This window comes from Tenrec ecaudatus, chromosome 9, assembly GCF_050624435.1.
Source record: "Tenrec ecaudatus isolate mTenEca1 chromosome 9, mTenEca1.hap1, whole genome shotgun sequence".
NCBI lineage: Eukaryota > Metazoa > Chordata > Mammalia > Afrosoricida > Tenrecidae > Tenrec > Tenrec ecaudatus.
This window is the reverse complement of record NC_134538.1, coordinates 2581264-2601101: the sequence shown is the minus strand read 5'-3', so window position 1 is coordinate 2601101 and position 19838 is coordinate 2581264. Positions and strand designations below refer to the sequence as shown.

The 19838-nt window shown below is 50.2% G+C and overlaps 1 protein-coding gene across 7 annotated transcripts in view; it reads right to left on the bottom strand.

Moving 5' to 3' along the window:
• The window catches only part of NTRK3 (neurotrophic receptor tyrosine kinase 3), a 470484-nt gene that overhangs the window by 310432 nt on the left and 140214 nt on the right, over positions 1–19838 (bottom strand). For 5 of the 7 annotated variants that reach the window (XM_075557452.1, XM_075557453.1, XM_075557454.1 and 2 more), the window contains exons 9-11: positions 10101–10127; positions 8786–8850; positions 7269–7371 (exon numbers count right to left, since the gene is read on the bottom strand). In XM_075557452.1, coding sequence (XP_075413567.1) covers positions 7269–7371; positions 8786–8850; positions 10101–10127 — 195 coding nt within the window. The remainder of the gene's footprint in view (positions 1–7268; positions 7372–8785; positions 8851–10100; positions 10128–19838) is intronic. The other 2 variants (XM_075557455.1, XM_075557457.1) reach the window with 1 other exon arrangement.

The following is a 19838-nucleotide window of genomic DNA, read 5'->3' as shown; positions in this document are numbered from 1 at the left end:
ATCAGCAAATAGAGATTCAGAAAGCTCTATACTCCATCCATGTCATAAGGGCTCAAACTCTAGTTTGAGATGACAGCTCTTCCCAACCTGGGGGGTAGGGGGGGGAGCTCTTCTTCCAGTACAATATCAGACAATATTCCATAAGATTTCACTGGTCAACATTTTTAGTAGATCATATTAGGTATTCCTTCCTCTGTCTTAATCAGAAGGCTCCACTAAAATCAATCCATCATGACTGACTTTGTTCATAATTGAAAGACCTAGTGACACAGAGTCCAGTATCACAGCAACATGTAAGTCACCACAACAGAACAAGCTTACAAACAAGTGGCTGTGCAAACACTTCAGGAAGTAGCATATGGTCAAAAGCTAATGATATTAAAGGAAGCAATCCAAGCTGCTCTACAGGCACTGATGGAAAACAAAGGCACCAGGAATTGATGGAGATGTTTACTGATGGCTCACACATCCGGGCTAAGATATTGGAAGAAATCCTTATTTGAGGCCATCCCTCCAAAAAAAAAATCCTCCAATATAATGGGGGATTATCCAACAATATCATATGCAGATAAAGTGTGGCTAAAGGTCATTCAAAAATGGTTGCAGCAGTATATCAATGGGGAATTGCCAGAAATTCAGAAGAGGATGTGGAACAAGGAATATCATTAATTATGTCAGGTGGCTCTTGCCTGAAAGCAGAGGCTACCAGAGACTACGAAGAAAGCACCTATGTTTTATTGACTACACAGATGCATTAAGCTGGGTGGGTCATAACATTTTATGGACAACTTTGCAGAGAATGGGAATTTGAGAACATTAATTGTGCTCATGCTGAACCTCTTCATACATCAAGGGATGTCATTTGAACAGAGCAAGGTTATCACGCAAATTTTAAAATCAGGAAAGGGGTACACCAGGGTTTTTTCCTTTCACTGTACTTAATAAATCTGTATGCTGAGCAAATAATCTGAGAAGCTGGACTATATAAAGAGGAACACAATATCAAGATTGGAGATGGTGAATGATCTGTCTTATGTAGATAAGCATCGTATGGTAAACAGAGCAAAGATTCAAGCTGTCAAGAATTTCATTAACTTGAATCCATACTCAATGGTCATGGTGACGGCAGTTGAGAAATTAGATAATGTATCATGGTGGACAAATGTGTTACAAAAGATGTCCCTTTGAGGATTGAGGAGTGCCTAACTTGACCAGGGTATTTTTAATTGCCTCATATGCATGTGAAATTTGGATCATGAACAAGGAAGTGTAAATAATTGATAGCTTGGGATGATGGCGTTGATGAAGAATATTGAACATATGAGGGGGTACCCCCACAAAAAAACCCTGAATTTATTGTTTTAAGCTATATATTTAATTTTTTTACAAAGAAACCTTATCACCTTCAAAGTACTCTCCATTACACTTAATACATTTGTCAAATCTGTGATTGAATTCTTGAAAATAAAATTTTAACTCCTCTGTTTGAATGGCTGACAGCACCTCCCATTTTTGTCACCCCTTCTACATTATCAATTCACTGCCCTTTCATGTCCCTCTGCATTCACAGAAATGAAAAGAAGAGGCAAGGATGGAGGTCAGGTGAGGAAGCTGCGTGGGGCAAGAGAGGCATGCTGTGTTTTGCCAAAGACTGACTCACTGAGATGTCAGTGTGATCAGGTGCATTGTCATGGTGGCAAAACCAGTCCCCTGTCTGCCACAAATCAGGCCTTTTTTGTCACACACTGTTAGGTAATCTTTTCAGAACCTCTAAATAGAAAGCTTGGTTAACAGTCTGACCTGGTAGAATGAATTCCAAATACACTACAAGTCAACATTTTCATCCATTCCGGAAGTTGACCGGTGTCCAGAATGAGGTTTGTCATCAATCGACATTTCACCTTTTTTGAAATGAGAAAACCACTCACACACTTGAGTTTTTCCCATAGCTTTGTCCTTGTAAGCTGTGTTCAACATCACGACCGTTTCTGCAGTCTTATTCCTGAGCAGGAAACAAAATTTCACAGACGCACGCTGTTCTCTTAAATCAGTCATTGCAAAATTCAAGGTTCAAGTGAGACTGCTTTCACAAAACCACTCCCTGTGACCATAGAGAACCGTCCCAGGCGACACCACTGGGTGCACTATCAGAGCGAGTTGCTCGTGGCTCACCTAGTGGGAAAAATCCCTACTATGAAAACTCTGCCCAGCAGATCTTTTTTGCCATTTTTTGGTGGAGGGTACCCCTTTGTATTACGGGCTGCCAGAAGAACAAACCTCTGGAAAAAGTATAGCCAGGTGTCCTTAGAAGTAAGGATATATAATAATAGGGACCTAGATCTATGTACATTTATCATATGTTAAGTATTAAGGTAGCAGGTGGACATTGGGCCTCCACTCAAGTACACCCTCAATGCAAGAACACTTTGTTCTAATCACCTGGCATTCTGTGATGGTCACCTTCCCGACAAGATTGCTGATTACAAAAATGGGTGCATAAGCAAATGTGGTGAAGAAAGCTGATGGTGCCCAACTATTAAAAGATATAGCATCTGGGGTCTTAAAGGCTTGAAGGTAAACAATCGGTCATCTAGCTGGGAAGCAACAAAGTCCACATGGAAGAAACACACAAGCCTGTGTGATCATGAGGTGTCAACAGGATCAGGTATCAGAAGACCCCAAACAAACAATTATATAGATGCAAATGAGCACAGCTGGAGTGGTGACCCATAGCCCATCTATAGAAAATTGGGCATCCGCTCACAGAAGAGTCACAAGGAAGGGACAAGCAAGGCAGGGTGCAGTTTAGCACCGACAAAAACACAGCATTCCTCACTTCCTTAGTCCTTCCTCCACTATCATGACCCCAGTTCTACATTACAGACCTAGCTAGAACAGAGCTTGTACACTGGTACACATAAGAGATCTTGGCACACAGAATCCAGGACAGATAAACGCCTAAGGCACAGTAACGGGAGTAGAGAAACCATGAGGGTAGAAGCAAGGTGGGTGGAGAAAGGCGGAATGGATCACAATGATTGACTTGTAACCCGACCACCCAGGGTAACGAACAACAGAAATATGGGTGAAGCAGATGGTATAAGATATTAAAATAATAATATTTTATAATTTATCAAAGGTTCATGAGAGTGGGAGGGTAGAGAAGTGGGAGGGAGCTGATCCCAAGGGCTCAAGTAGAAAGAAGAGGTTTTGAAAAAGATGGCAACATGTACACATGCGCTGGACACAACGGACGCATGGATTGACAGAAAAGCTGTCAGAGCCCCAATACAATGATTTTTATTTTAAAGTAAGGATGGCGAGACTTTGCCTCATGTACGTTCAGCACGTTATTAGGAGGGGCCAGTGCCTGAAGAAGCCCTGTAAGCTTGGCAGAAATAGAGGGACAGCAAAAAAGAGGACAGCTCACAGAGATGGACTGACCCAGTGACTGCCACAAGAGGCCCAGACCCAGCCATGATGGAGCGGAAGGCAGGGGACTAGGCAGTGCTTCAGTCGGCTGTCCAAAGTCAGAGCCCGTCCCCCTGCAGCAGCCACAGGGCAGCGAGATGCAATGAGAGCAAACTAACGGCAACGCACCAGGAGAGAACGTGTACGGGTTAATCTTGATGGGGGAGCAGGGTCAGGGAAAGACAGAAGTGAAAGAAAGATGCTTTTTGGGTTTTTTTAGTTGGTCTATTGGCACTGCATCCACATATCTTGTCAAGCAGAGTTGTACAATCTTTACCGTAATACATTTTAGAACATTTTCTTCTCCCTTGTACTCATTGTTATTCGGGTCACGTTTTTTTTTTTTCAATTTTGGCAAAAATACACACAGCAAACCATTCTCTGATTCAGAAACTTCTGCGTGTGTAACTCAGTGCCATTGATGATACGCTCCGTGTTATACGACCCGTGGAAGGTACTTCTTTATGAGCAGAAGATAATGGACAAAAGCAACACCCATCTCAATACAGCAACCCAATTTTAAAACGGAAGAAACAGAGGTTCTGTGGAGGGGCATAACCTTTCTGTGGCCGAAGACCAATTAGGTGGCAGCCCAGCTTCTAGCTGAGCATTGAGTATCCACAACTCCGAATGACGTGGACTGAGGAGATGGAGGATGGCCTAAGTCGGCCACAGTTGGTACAATGACTGAAGGCGGCCATGCTTCCACTCTCTGCCCTCCACTGGGACATTCCTGCAATAAAAGATGAGGCTAACTGAAGCCTACGGAGGTCTCAGGTGGTTGGTACAAATGGTGTGAAGAGCACCGCTACCAACTGAAGGCTGACTGGTGATCTGCACCCACGGAGGGAGGACACCTTAAGCATCCCTGATGACACAGAGGGTTAAGCATTGGGCTGTGTGGGAGTTACATAATCCAGAGTCAATTGGAAGATTAAGAGTTTAGAGGTGGAGTCCAGACTGTCAATCAGGATATAGCCAATGAGGCCTTTGTATGGGCATGACCTTCTCCTGAGGATTCTGGGAATTTCTGTATCTCCTGCCAGGAAGCAGGAGACACTCTCTCTCTCCACTCACTACCAGAGAGACATTGCAGCTGACAAGACACATGGAATTATGTGAGTACCCTGAGCTGGAAAAACCATGTGGAGACCCCATGGAGACAGGCTGATGGCAGTCAGAGCCTCAGAGCTAAAGGAACCACATGGAGACCCCTGCCACCACTGAGATGCCTCTAGCCACACTGGATCCACAAGATTTCCCACCCATTTGCCTGTGATCTCTTCCTGCATTCACCATCATTACATGTGTTGCGTGAGTCTGAAGAGGTATTTATAGATTGCAATCGAACATATGGGCTAATATCAGACTTATGGACTTGATCTCGACTGGGCTGGGATGTTTTCTCACTATTCAATTGCTCTTATATATAAAGCTCTTTCTTACAAGGGTCTATAAATTTGTTTCTCTAGTCTACCCAGGTGGGTAGAACCCATCAGGTCTTCTGTGAGTGACAGATGAGGTCATCTGCTGCCATAAAGATGTATAGGCCTCAGACACCCTACAGGGGCAATTGTGCACTGTCTAATAGGGTGACTGTGAGTCAGAATCCACTCACCGCAGTGGGGGGTTTAGAGGCACCTTGGAAGAAAGACCTAGTGGTGGACTTTCCAAAAATTCTGGCCTTGCAAAGTCTAGGGAGCTGTGCTAGTCACCATCACCGGAGTCAGAATCAGCTGGAGGGCAACTCGTCTGATCACCTCGGGCACTTGCTTGGCGTGCGAAACTGAGACTGGCGTGCAATTAGGCTTTAGGAAGAGACGCAAGCCAGTCTCAGGTACATCGCCACCACTGTCGCTTCTACTTGGAGGTTGACCTCCCTGGCTTTTGACGAGAAGCTACCTCCGTTCACCCACAGGAACATGCCCTCTGAGCTCAGCCAAGGTCCGAGCTGGCATCTCAGCCTGGGAGGGGGCGCAGGGACTGGGAGGGGTTCTGAGGCCAACCGAGGAGGGCACTGCCCTGGGTGCTGCCTAATTCATCTGACATTGGACATGCTGCTTCAGAAACCAGATGATAAGCAATAGAAAACATTTGCTCCCACAGTCCTGCCAAGCAAGTTGCAGAGTCTCAGCTGGGTGGGGGGCACCTCCTTGAGGGGAGGGGCCATGCTCCGTGAATGCTGAGGCTCTTGTATTACTCAGGTAGATGGAGAAAGAGTTAAGAAAGTCCCTTTCATGATAGAAAAATGTTTGCCCAAGCCACAGCACCTGTTCTCGGTACCAGGAACACAATGGTCTGTAAGAGCTGCCCTAGGCCTCTGAGGCAGCTCAATGCCAAATTCACCTTCGAAGCCTTTAGAGCTCTGTGCAGCATATGCTGAGCCTTAACGGATAACATCTCTAATCAAGGTGCTCAAGAGTGGTCTGGTCTTATTAAAATTCATCCGGCTTACGGCCATCCTTCAGTCTTCTCTTTCTAATTTGCCTGCACACACATTTCTCTGTCAGTCGAAATGTTCAATACAATTCCATTCAGTCTGTGTTGCCTTGTGACAACTTGTTCAGGTTGCCCAAAGCCAGAAAGTCTGTCGAGCAGAGAGCTGCTGGCAAACCACGCTATCAGTACCCATGTGCTCTGTCTCTCTACTCCTCCCTGAGGATTGCTTTCTGACATCCTTGAACTAAGCTTTTCCAGAAGCCACGGAATCTTTCAAGAATATAGGAAAAGCTGCAGATTAGTTCACGGCCCCCCTCCCTCTTCCAGCCATGTATAATACATCAACGTTTGCATGTAAATTCAGGGTGTCATCATCCTCAATAATCCCATTCACATGCTCTCCTCAAGTCCCCGAGCCCCAGGATCAGCCGTTCCCCCACAGACACCAGCCCACATAAAGAAGTTGTTTCAAATCACCTCTCCAGATCTCATCGTCTCCCAAGCAACTGGCCTGGCAACCTGATAGCTTGTCCAGGTTTTCATTGTCCGCATCCATCCTCCGTGCAATATCTGCCGTGCATGGGAGCCCCAGCTGTGCACCCATCTTCGAGCCACATTTCTCCTTTGGAGCTGGGCCTGGCCTCCCTTTGAGCCATTTGGTCAGATCCATCCCTGAGCCCAGAAGGTGGGTGCTAAGCCACCATGCTAACCCCTTTCATGCCAGTCCCCTCCCCAAGCCTTGGCGGAGTGCCACAGGGCCCCACCAGTAACGGGGGTGAGTGCTATGTGTGGTGGAACTTGACCAGAAGATGTAGCAGCCTTGTTGCTCTTGGCATCCATTCGGGATTCGGTGTGGAGCTGCATGCCAAGCTGTCACCACATGGGCAGCTTGTCAGCACCGGAGTCCACCACCCGGTAGCCAGCCAGTCCAGGACCTTCTCATCACAGCAAACCGAATCCCTTAAAAGGAGTCACTTGGCCCACCAATCAGCAAAGGAAACAAGTCCTCATCATTTTCCCTGGAATCATTCCTAGACCGTGCCCTTGCAACGGGCCCTGCCCAGCAAGGATGAGCCGCCGTCAGGACAAACCAGGTGACCCATAGTTCAGCCCCTACGAATTCCCAGCAGCGCCTTCAACCCGGGACTGCCAATAAACACAGGTGCCAACAGGAGGTCCCCACAGGACAACCTTGGGCTCCCTTCCAGAGGCCCTTGCGAGAGTGAAGAAAGAGGGGCAAGGCAACTTGTGACCAAAGGGAATCACAGCCACATTACACACACACACACACACACACACACACACACACACACACACACACTCCCAAGGCCAGCTGATGCCGAAAAATCCCACCTTACCTTTCATTCCAAACTTGGATCGTCGACCATACTTATTGATCAGGATGAAGAGGACCACCAACAGGACGCAGGCAAAGGCGGCGAGTCCGACAGCGATGGACACCTGCCAGAAGCCAACAGCAAGCCGTCAGAAGCAGACCTGGAACACAGGGGAGCTACGCAAAGCCAGGGACGTATGAGATGGGAGCAGCCCTGTTGCTATAGCAAATTGGCACGCTCAGAACACGGCTACTGAGAAGACTTCAGAAGGAATCAGTGGGCGCCGAAAACTTTAGCTAAGAACCTTAAAGTGGGGGTGGTGGGGAGCAGTGGTGATCCTGGGGTAGGGTTCTCATCTTCCTTGAGGGAGCCTGGGGTTTGATTCTAGGCCAAAGCCATCCATGCTCAGCCAATACCTATGCACCAGTGGAGGCTTGCATGGTGCCACCTGGCCAGACCAGCATTAGCAGAGCTTCCAGACTCACAGAGACTACGAAGAAACGTCTGCTGAGCTACGGCTGAAACCCTGCCAACACCCACTCTATGCTTCCCAACTGGGTGACCCCATCAGGCCATGGGATGACGCCAGGCCAGGGAGCATTTACTTCTTTGGCACGTACAGTCACCCTGAGTCAGGGGCCGCTAACAACGACAGGAACATTTTCTTACAAAGAAATTGCTCGATTTGATCAGCACAAATTCCACAGTTCCATGTGCTGAGGGTCTCTTCCTTTCCCCAAAGCCCCAAACTCATTGCCATGCGGCTGATGACCCTGGAAGACAGAGTGGAACCGTCCCTGTGGGTTTCTGAGATGGCAAGCCTTCACAGGAGCGTGGCAGTGTGTCCTCCCCCATGGTGCAGTTCAGGAAGACAGGCCAGCTCATAGCCGGGGTGCCTGCAGGGGTTCTCCTCTGACCCTGGGAGATGCAAAGCTGCGGACGCTTTGCCGCTCTTATTGGGCTGTCATTTTATGAGCATGTAAGTCCTGCATCTTCACTCACAGTCTTCCCAGAATGCTTTTATCCAGGAGGTCCCCAAACCCCTGGACCCAACACATCCACTCCCTCTCCAACCAAGAGCCACTCCAGGAGAAGAACCGTGGGGAGTCGGGGAAGGTTTGAAAACCCACCCAAAGAGATGCCCTGAGCAACATGGACTTTAGAAGAGCCCCACATTGTCCACAGTTCTGGAGCCTCAGGCCCAGTCGCCAAGTCTCCTTACAGAGTGGGGCTTCTCACCCTGTTCGCTTCTGAAGCCTTGGTTACTAGAGCAGATCCTCAGAGCCCTCTTCAGACCATGCCCTATTCTCCATCAAATAGGGAGGGTCAGTTGGCCTGCAAGGAGGTCATTCGGCCCCACTTCCCTCCTCCACATACAAGGAGCCTTCAAAAACTTCCCAGAGAAATGGAGTGAAAGGATAACAGAATTTTTCCATGAACTCTTTTGGAGCCTCCTTGGGTACTGGGATCCAAGTACAATATAACATTGAAAATGACTACACCAGAATCCGGCATCCTCTTATCCAATAGGGACTTACCCCGAATGTGTCTTCCTCGGGCTTGTGGGTCACAGTGACAGGAGGGGTAGGGCTCCCTTCGACAACTGAAAACCAAACACAGGAGGAGGAGGCTGGTGAGCCTCAGGCTCAGCCCAGTCCCTGCCCAGCTCCCATGCCAGCTCCCAAAGCTGAGACCTGAGAGGCTGACCGCCCAGGCTCTTCCGGAGTACCCAGAGGCCAGCTCCCTCTCCGGCCACCTGCTTTGTGTAATGATGACCAAGGAAAGGTGCCACAGGGAATACACAACCTTCCCACCCACCCCCCAGGACCCCACCCCAGCAACAGAGTGGACCGTGGCCATGAGCTATGGTACAGAGAAGAGGAAAAGGTGTGGGTCTGGGACAGGGGTCTGCATCAGGCAAATTCTTCTGGGGACACAGCTTTCTCAGTCTGACTCTCCCATGGCCTTCCTCTCCTGTGCTCCTCAGCGGGGCCCCAGAGGCCTGTGGCCCCATGACAAGTCCACTCTCCATCCCCTTAGGCTGACCTCAGGGCCACCGAGGGCTGCCCGTGGACCCCTCTGACCAAGGAGACCCCTCTGACCCAGCGGGTCGTCTGTTCTCCACCTAGGATCATCTGCTTGGCTGGAGAGGGTGCCAACTCTGAGATATCGGCAGGGACATTCTGTGTGACACCAAGTCCCCTAAGACTGGAGGACAGCACAGGAAGCCCAGGTGAAATATACACCCATGCCAGATGGCTGGGGTATTTGGAACAAGATTATAGGTTGGCTGTTTCAGGTCCTGCCCTGGGCAACCCTGACAAATATTCTCATCATCTTCCACACTCTGCACAAGGGAGAATGGAAAAGGAACAAATATACAGCTCCCCCACTGTCCAGGAGAAAAATCCAGCATCCTTTTGTCCAGCCCTAGCCCCAAACCACTTATAAATGAAGCCATAATAGGTCCATGTAGGGATACAGAATGTCCCACTGAAGCCTTGCAAAAGAGCTTGTAAATGACGGCTCTACACACGAGGTGGGTCCCAGGGACAGTGGGTGTGAGGCTCAAAGTGGGAGAGACACCTCTAACAGGCTGCGACCTCGCATCCTCTCTGCTGTGATGACCACCAGGGGCCAGCGGAGCAGTGCACACCCCACAGCCCTTTCTACCGGAGGTGGGGTACCCACCTGGGAAAACACCTTAGGGGAGACTGAGTCACAGAGAGGTGGATTTGGAAATGCTTCCTCTCCCAGTGAACTCAGGTGCCCCCTCCCCAGCGTGGCCCAGGTCAGGAAAGGGCGGGACAAGAGCGCTACCTGGAGTCAAAGCATAAGGTAAAGCAGACTTACAAGGAACGAAGTTGTTGTCCGTGCTCTCTGCAGGGAGAAAGACAGAGAGAGTGTTAGCAAATGTAATCAAGGCTAGGATAAGCATGTATAGCCTCCTAATAGCTATGACCTCTCCCCTCCAAGAGCTCACCTGTTACCATGGCAACAGGAAAGAAAGTACCTGGACACTTCCCCACACCTCCCTCCTCCCCTCCCCTCCCCTCCCTCAGAGGGGAGGAGAAATCAGAGATAAGGCCATTGTTTATTAGAGAAATGGCTCCCCTTGGGCAGTAGAAACCAAGCTGGTTTCATTCAAAGCTGAGGAATTCAATCCAGGCCCATGTCTCATCCACAGCCTTCCCTCAGCCACCCCCACACAGAGCTCTGGGACTGGGACTGGGACGGAAGCGGGAGCAAGCACCGTGGGTTTTGCAGAACAAAACTCCTGGGGCGGACACGCACAGTCCATTCCAGTGGACCTCCGCAGACCACCTGGAAATCCCCCTAGAATCTGCCCACCTGTCAGAGCAGGTCCCCCTGGAAAAGGGTTACTGATGTTTGGCCCCTAGAAGTAGCTCACTTGAGAAGCCAATCCTGGCTGGCCTCTGACTACGGGCCAGATAATGACTTAATCTACTATAGGTCATATAATGATCATGACCACCCGGCCCAGGAGGAGAGCATCTCCGCAAAACCCAGGGTCTCCCTGGACATTCAGAACATGGCCCCACTGGAGAGAGGGTCACTTCCAGATGTGATGAGGGGGGCTCACAGGAGGGCACGCTCGGTTCGGGTGGGTGCAGTCAATATGGATGGTGTCCATATAAGAGATGGACAAGAGACACAGAGGGACACTGGCTATATGAAGGCCGAGGCAGATTGAAGTTCTACTGCCACGAGCCAAGCGACACTGGAGCTTCCCAGGTGCTGGAGGAGGCCAGGAAGGATGTTCAGAGAGGGTCCTGCCAAGACCTTGATTTAAAACTGCCAGCAAGTCCGCCCACCCCCACCCCCCAGTTGTTGATGCTTTGTTATGGCCACCATATGAATCTAATACAGCATCCTAGGAGGTTGATAGTACTGGCCCCACTGAAGAGATAGGGAAACTGAGGTTTATAGAAAATCATAATTAACTGGAGGTAAACTGAGGTTTATAGAAAATCATAATTAACTGCATGTCACTCAAATAGGAGCAGGTAGTACTGTATGTAAATCAAGTTTTAATATTTAAAAATCACTCAAAGGACCGCAAAGCACAGATGATGCCACTCTTCCCAAAGAGGAACTAGGGTTGTCACTTCTCGCTCTGGGGCAGCAGGGGAGGAACAGGCGAGGCCGGAGAGCTCATGGTACCAGGAAGCCAGAAGACCAAACCCAAACCCAAACCCACTGCCACCAACCAAGCTGACAGCAATCCCATAGGGTGGGGCAGAACTGAACCGATAGGTTTCTGAGACTGAAAGTCTTCATGGGAGTAGAAAGCTTTGTTTTTCTCCAAAGCAGCAGCATAGGGTTTTGAACCTCTGACCTTGTGGTTAGCAGCCCAGTGTGAACCCAAAATAAAGGGCATGTGGGGAAGGACCCAGGTGCCAACTTGAAGGGGCTTCCAAAGGTCAAACTGGGGGTGATAATTTTATACAATAAAATAATAAGGATGACTAGAATCCATAGGAAAATAAAAATAGCAGCCAGGAGTCCCGGCTGACACAATCAATGGCCAAAAAAAAAAAGGATGGAGGGAAAAACTTGCCCTTCCAGTTGGATTTCAATGAACAAATATGGATGGGATGGTCTCAAAACCCACTGCCGGTGAGTCGATCCTGACACACAGCCCCCTCTAGATAGGGTTTCTGAGGCTGCAGCTCTGGATAGAAACAGCCAGTCTCGTCTTTCTCTCCGAGCAGCTGGTGGGTTTGAACCACCAACCTTGCTGGTTAGCAGCCCATTGCTGCCCCGACTCTCCCACCAGGGCTCCCTGGACGGTATAAGTAGGGAAACCATCATTTGGCAAATGATCATTGTTTCAAGGAGCAATCATCGATGGACACCAAAACTGTGGGTGAAAGATGGATAAAAACCCAGTATCAACACCAGCAGAGCGTACTTATTAGCAACAGGAGGGGGAAACACATTTGCAGCCAGGGGACCTGGCAGACACTAGATCTCTTCACCAAGTGACCAAAGTCAGCATCACTAGGGAGAAGTTGTACCGCCCCCACCCCCGTGCCTCATGGGGCAGGATGTGTACACCCCACGGTGCTCCAAGCCCCAAAGTGTATACTCTGAAAATAATCACTAGAAAATGACAGTTAAACCGAAGCTGAGACACCTTCTACAAACTCACGAGTGTCCTCTTCGAAAGTGCCAAAGTCATCACAGACAAACACTCGACAAACTGGCCCAGATTGAAAGAAACCAAGGTGGCAATGCTCTGGTAAGTGTCGGGCTGCTAACCACAAGGTCGACAGTTCAAATCCACCAGCTGCTCTGGGGGAGAAAGATGAGGCTGTGTGTCTTATAAAGAAGTGCTGAGTCAGAGTCAGCTGGAGGGCAGTGGGTTTGACTTGGGTGTGTAATCTTTACAGCTGCAGGTCACAGGATGAGGTGGTCTGCTCCCATGAGGAGATGGCCTTGGTGGGATCAGGGATCAGGCATCAAAGAACCAAATATCATATCATTGTGAATGAGGGGGAGTACGGAGAGGGGACCAAAGCCCATCTGTAGGCCACTGGACCGCCCCTTACAGAAGGGTCATTGGGAGATGATCCAGTCAGGGTGCAGTGTAGCAATGATGAAACATACAACTTTCCTCTAGTTTCTAAATGCTTCCTCCCCACCCACTATCATGATCCCAATTCTACCTTACAAATCTGTCTAGACCAGAGGATGTACACTGGTACAGATAGGAACTGGAAACACAGGGAATCCAGGACAGATGAATCCCTTAGGACCAGTGGTGAGAGTGGCGATACTGGGAGGGTGGAAGGAAGGTGAGGGAGAAAGGATCTACATATAACCCCCTCCCTGGGGGACAGACAACAGAAAAGTGGGTGAAGGGAGAAGTCAGACAGTAAAAGACATGACAAAATAATAATAATTGATAAATTATCAAGGGTCCATGGGGGGAGGAGAAAAATGAGGAGCTGATACCAAGGGCTCAAGTAGAAAGCAAATGTTTTGAGAATGATGATGGCAACAGATGTACAAATGTGCTTGACATACAATGAATGGATGGATGTATTGTGATAAGAGCCCCCCAATAAAATGATTTAAAACAGATAACCCCAGGTCGCTGTGAGTCGCATCGAGAGGGCAGTGAATTTGGTGTTTTCCATGGGTACGGTGTCATGGTGGCCCTGTGGGTTAGCCATTGGCACGCCTGCTCCCGTGAAGATGTCCAGTCTGGGAAACCTGCTACAGAGTTCGAGGTGTGAGTCGGGACTGCCAGCGGCAGGGGACAAGAAGACCGAGTGAGTGCCTATCGATGTTTACACACCTGTGTGTAGCATCTCACGGGGTTCTGGGAGAGCTGAGCACTTGGGGAACTGGGTACGATGACGTTCTTTGTACTGTTGTGCAATGATTTTTGTAAGTCTCAAACTTTTTTAAAAGGAAAAGCTGAAACTTGAGAAAGGAAAGTTTAAAAGGTACTAATTCAGTTGGTCTGGTGGGGGTCTCGAGACCTGGCGTTTCTAGCAAGTTCCCAGGTGATGTTGATATTGCTGGCCCAGGACCCACCCTTTGAGGAGCTCTGTACTATACAAACTGCACCTCTTCCTGTGACCCGACTAAAGCTCACATTCCTTCACGCATCCAGCCACTCACACGGGGTCTTCCACACACAGACCCTTGGTACAGACATGACCATCCTGTAAGAATGACCTGGCCAAGAGTCTTGCCGAACTACCTGTAGGGACAATGATGCTTTCTGGGGAAGGTGAGAGCCCTGGGTATAATAGTAAATGCCCTCTGTTTGTCTCTTCTTTGCTCTGTGTGGCTTTGGGGTGTGGCGGGGGGCGGGCAGCAATCAAACTTTCTCCATATTCCTAAGCCTGCTCTTCACCTTCTTCCAAAATGCAGGTGACCAAAGGCCTGGCTCAGAGAGGGCCAGGCAGAGGGGAACTCCAACCTCAGCCTCAGGGCCTGGGAGTATAGGGGTAGCCCATCAGCTCAAGGTTTACCCACATCTGCATGGTTCTCAAATGGCTGTATTCCCTGGAAACTCCCATCAGGCCAAGCATGCTTACCTCCTCTGCCGGTGCCTGGAGACATCTAGAAAGTGCATGGGCCTGAGACAGGAAGACACCTAGCTCCCTATGAGCTGCAGGGGCCGAGGGACCCAGTCTTTCACAGTGAAACAGGACGTTATACCTACCATGGGCAAAAAACTGTGTCTTTGACAGTCCCAGACGAAAATGCCTTAGGACAGGGCCTGGTTTGGCGGGGGGAGGAGGGGGTTAAGTCACGGGGCCCAGAGGAGCCGGAAGAAAGGCAGCACAGTTGGTACTCAGACAGACAGAAACCAGCGAAGCAGGGCAAGGACACAAGCTGTAGCTATGAGGGGGCAGGGGCAGGCCCTTCCAGGCACCTGCCTGCATAAACTAGATCTCACTCTCCAAACACCCAGCTCTGGTCGGTCCAGCACAGGCGGGATTATATGACCGCCTCCTTTTCCCTAGCCCCAGCACGCTTGGGCACAGGCTAGCCTCAAGCAGGCTCCTCCACCTCCTCCTCCTCCTCCTCCTCCTCCTCCTCCTCCTCCTCCTCCTCCTCCTCTTCTTCTTCTTCTTCTTCTTGGGGGAATGCTGCCTTCTGCAGTCATAAGCAAACACCCATGATGCCAGCACTCCCTGGCCCAGTAAAATGAGAATTCAGGAGACACAGCAGCACACTTCGTCCTGAATAGTCTGTCAAGGCTGCTCAGGTGGTTGTTACAGGGGTGCATGCGTGCACACACATGCCCTCCTTGGGAACATTCCTTCCAGCGTGTCGCCATTGCTGGATTCTTGATGAGAGTGTGTTAAAACGACCTTACAAGACACGGAACAGCCTTGAAAGATGTGGAACGACCTTACTAGATGTGGAACTTCATTGGAAGATACCGAATTACATCCCATCTATGAACGTAAGTGTCTCCATTTGGGGAAAGGCTAAAAGCCCTGAAAGAAATGCTGAATCACTGCGGACTCACTGAAAAGAAGCAAACCACCTACCAGGGGGGCACCTAGAAGCTCCCCAGACACATCTGGGGAACCCTGGTAAGACCTTGGCGAAGGCCAGAATGACATCAAAGAACCAGCAACACCACCTATAAAGGCCCGGGTAGAGAGACTGCATTCAGACAGCTAGGAACCATGGAGGAGCCATCAGCTCCTGCTCTCTCCAACTTACCCCGGTGAGTACAGCGATGAAGGCAATGCCTACCGGGACTAAAGGCCAATAACTGACAGGATGCTGAATTCATCTTGTGTTGCCCTGATAGCTAATGACTTAAACTAACTTTAAGATTGTTAGATTGCTTGATGTGTATTTGCAGTGAATAAACCAAGCATTCGAAAATGTCAGAGAGCGTAAAGTAATTACTGATCGTGACAATTCTTCACCATCACAATCACTCACTGACCCGTTTGGGGCCTCCACCTCTCAACAGGACATGGATCCCAGCTCTCCCTGTACCTCGCTTCCGGATGTACTCTTATCCCTACTTGTTCCTCCGGGAATCTCGATCTTATGGCCACATCCCTTTTGACAGCCGATCTAATGTCCTGAACACTAAAGAAGATTCAGCCTCGTGCTTCCAGAGTGACTCCTTCCCACCCAGGCCTTTGGAGACCCTCCCAGGAGCCCAGGCTGGGGCACTGATTCTGACTTAGGGCACCCCTACAGAGCGGAACTGTTCCTTAGGGTTTCCACGACTGCACACCTTTTACAGGAGTGATCTAGCCTTACCTTTCTGCCAGGGACTGGCTGGTAGGCTTGAACTGCCAACTAATACTAGTCTATCTCCCCTAAAATAAGACAGTGTCATATTAATTTTTGCTCCCAAAGATGCACTAGGTCTTATTTTCAGGGGATATTTTGTTTTTCCATGAAGAAGAATACAGTACTTATTTATTGTTTTATTAAAAGAGACCTCACACTTCCTGTCTGCTCCGGTTATACTGTGGCCAACAGTGAGCTATGTGGTGGCGCCCGCCCCTATGGTCCAGAGTCCAGAGTTATGGTAGCTTCACAGGGACTTATTTTGGGGGAGGTCTTATTTTCGGGGGGTGCCTTATATTTCGGCAAAAGGCAAAACTGTCTTTTTTCGGGGGATGTCTTACTTTCGGAGAAACAGGATAAGTATTATCAGTCCAATACTTAATCTGCTATACCACCAGGGACCTCCTGTCCTAAGACCGAAGGTTACCCCACTTCCTGCAAACCCCAACGTCTGCACAGCATGTACGTTCCTAGCACGTGGTTCCTGCCGATCTTCTCTGAATACAGCCGGACTGGCGGCAGCCACTGTGCTTACAGATGGGCCACCAAACATGCATTCTATTCAAACGTCCCCCACTGGTCCGTGGGCCCAGGAAAGGAGATCCTTGCCTTCAGATTCCCCCAGGCGCCTTTCTGCATTTGAAAGTACATTAAATTAAAACACCACACACACACACACACGATAACGACCACAATAACCACAACCCTGATTCCTGGTTCACACCAGGCAGTGCTGCCCACAGTTCAATGCTTCACATAGGTTCCAACAACCAACTTGCTGCCACCGAGTCAGTACTGACCCATAGCGACCCCGTGTGGGTTTCCGAGACTAAAAAGCCCATTCTTTCTCCTGTGGAACTGCTGCTGCTTTCGAACCACCAACAATGCAGATGGCTGTCCAACTCATAAGCTTGTCCTTCCATCCTCACCACCACCCTCTGAGGCAGAAGCAGAGGGCTCAGTAATTTGCCGGAGGCCACAGAACTCACAAGCCAGGGGGTGAGCATTTAAACCCACACAACCTGGCCCCAGTACCACTGCCTTAGACCACTGATGCTCTGGCAGAATCCTGGGCTTGAACGTGGGAGAACCGGCTTGGAGCCCTGGCCAACGTACCTCTGGCAGGGCCACAGAGAACTGTCCATGCAAACACGCGCAGGCTGTGATACTGAACAGGTTTTGGGAAGAGATTCCTGAGGAAAGCCACCTGGGGAGAAAGGCCTGGCAACTGGGCTTGCATAACTAGCCAACAAAGTCCTTTAAGTCACAACAACCCAGTTCCCTTTTGTGCCTGGTGTTTGTCCTGAGTCAGCGGCCAACATGATGGCAAAGCACAATGGCAGACTCCCCGAAGAGTCTCTAATAGACAGCGTCGTCAGAGAATGACTCCCGCGTCTCCAACCCCTGAACTCCTCTCTGCTCTCCATCCTGAGAATCCGAACTCTAACCTGGGGCTCTCGGGCATTCCGCACATCCTGCTTCACATCATCCTCCTGGAGCTTTGCGATAGCGCCGGTCACATCTCACGGATAAATACACAGAGGCCTGGGGCAGGGCCTGTCCTTCGATGACTGCCTGCCATGAACAGAACCCAGGCCACGCATCTGGTAGGACCACAGATGAGACTCGAATCCAGACATCCTGATTTCAAAGGCCCTGTTCTTCAATTCAAGGAGGCACTGGGCTATGCACCGTGTGGTCAGCAGTTCGAAACCACCAGCAGCTCCTCGGGCGAATGACTGGGCTTTCCACTCCCATCAAGAGTTAGGGTCTCAGAAACCCGCAGGGTGCCTGTCTCCTGAGTCTGTATTGACTTGAGGGCAGCAAGTTCGGTTTGGCTCTTTGACTCATTGCTCTTATGCCCAGAGCCCCAGAGATGGACCCATGATCACTCTGATGTCTCCAGCCTCCAGGGTTTGGCAGGTGTGAGGCTTAGGTCACAGGCTTATGAGATATCTCAGTTCTGCTCCCCCAAATAATTTACCCTCCTCCTGAGTACTGAGACATGCTGTCACTCGACACCACCAGCCCATCTTTTCCCCATCACCGCCTCTTCTTTGCCATTGATTTCTTCAATATCGGAGTTGTCAAGCAAGCTGACCTTCACACACATCAGCCCTGCCAGGGTTTGGAAGGCCTGAGGCAATGGCCTCCGGCGACAGGGTCCCCTTCCAGCTCCTCTGTGGCTCCAACCTCCCTCCCATCTCCAGTGCCAGGCCTGTGGGTGGCAGACCTGAGTGGGCTGCACAGGCCTCACCCGGCTTTCTGGTTCAGCAGGTCTAGTTTACCAGCCAACAGGCTGAAAGTGCCCGTCCCCTGGGGCACCTCAGAAGAAAGACCTGGCAAACTGCTGTTGAAAAACATCGGCCACTGAAAAGCCGATGGAACACAGTTCTCCCCTGGCGCATGGGGTTGGCGTGAGTTGGGCTGGATGCAATGGGAACTATTAGCTCTCTGGCAGGGCTGGGGAGTGGGGAGTTTCAGCACATGGCCAGGAGACATGGATGCTGCTGGGGTGGGGACATCCCACTGAAGGAGAACTGACAACCAACTCAGCAGGAATAGGGCATGTGGGGACTCTGACAATGGGCTGCCGTGTTGTGTGAGGACAAAGGAATAGTCCACAGAGCCGGGGGATTGTGGGGGGCGGGGCGGATGCAGAGAGCGGTTTCCCTCCCACCCCAACCCCACTGTTCCTCCCACCCTCTGCAGGAGAGAAGCCCAGATCGGATCATCCTCCCTCCTGCACACTCTATGGCTCCCTGATCCCTTTAGATCCCAGGAGCTTCCCCGTGGAAGCCAATGAGCTGTTCTGGATGCTTCTTCATGTCCCACTCATTGGAATGTGGGCTCTCCTCTCGGACTCAGAATTCATCTTCTAACTGCAGATTGGTGCAGGCAAAGCCAAGGGGCTGCCCAGGCCTTTCTGCCTACAGGTTAGCCCTGAGATGGTGACTCACACGGCCACCTTCTGCAGGGTTGGTCACGAGAGTGCTAGCTCTTAAGAGAACGCCTGGCATGGCCGTCGCTGGGTATTACGGGGATGATGCTGGACATGGGCTATTGCCAGGGTCACAGGCACCTGCAAGGTCACACCCCCTGCTTAGACCTGGCTGCCGACCCCCTGGATCTCAGTGGAGAGAGTTGGGGTCACAGAGCTGCACCCCTGGGTCCTCTGGATCAAGTTCCCTAGCACTGAGGCCAGGAAGTCCCCCAAGAGCTTCCAGGACCCCTCCCTGCCCCCACCATGTGCCAGTTATGAACTCAGCTTCTCTCCACCCCGGTGTGTGTGAGTGTGATTGTGTGTGTGAGTGTGAGTGTGGGTGTGGGTGACTATGTGTGTGTGCAAGAGAGAGAAGACCCAAGCTTTTACTAGACTCCTGATTTCTAGACATTGACTGTCAGGGCATCAAGTTACCTGTCAGCAGAAAGCACCAGGGTTGGCCTAGATACCTGTCTTCACAGACTGAAACCTACCAGGTGCTAAATCCACCAAGAAATGTTCTGTGGGGTTCCCTTCTCCAACTTCAGGGAGAGCGTTTTTGCTCAAACAGAGAAAACAAAATCACATCCCAACTATTCAGTGCAGCTGAGCCCCTGGGCTGCTTCAAATACTAGCCCCTGGACTGCTTGGTGTCAGCATCGTGACAGACCGAAGACACCAGGCTGTCCCTGTGGTCTCATCAAGACCAAGAAAGGTAAGGAATCACCTAGAAGCCCAGGTCCCATCAAGCATCCCCACTAAGCATCGCATACTAAGAGGCTCAGTGCACTCGT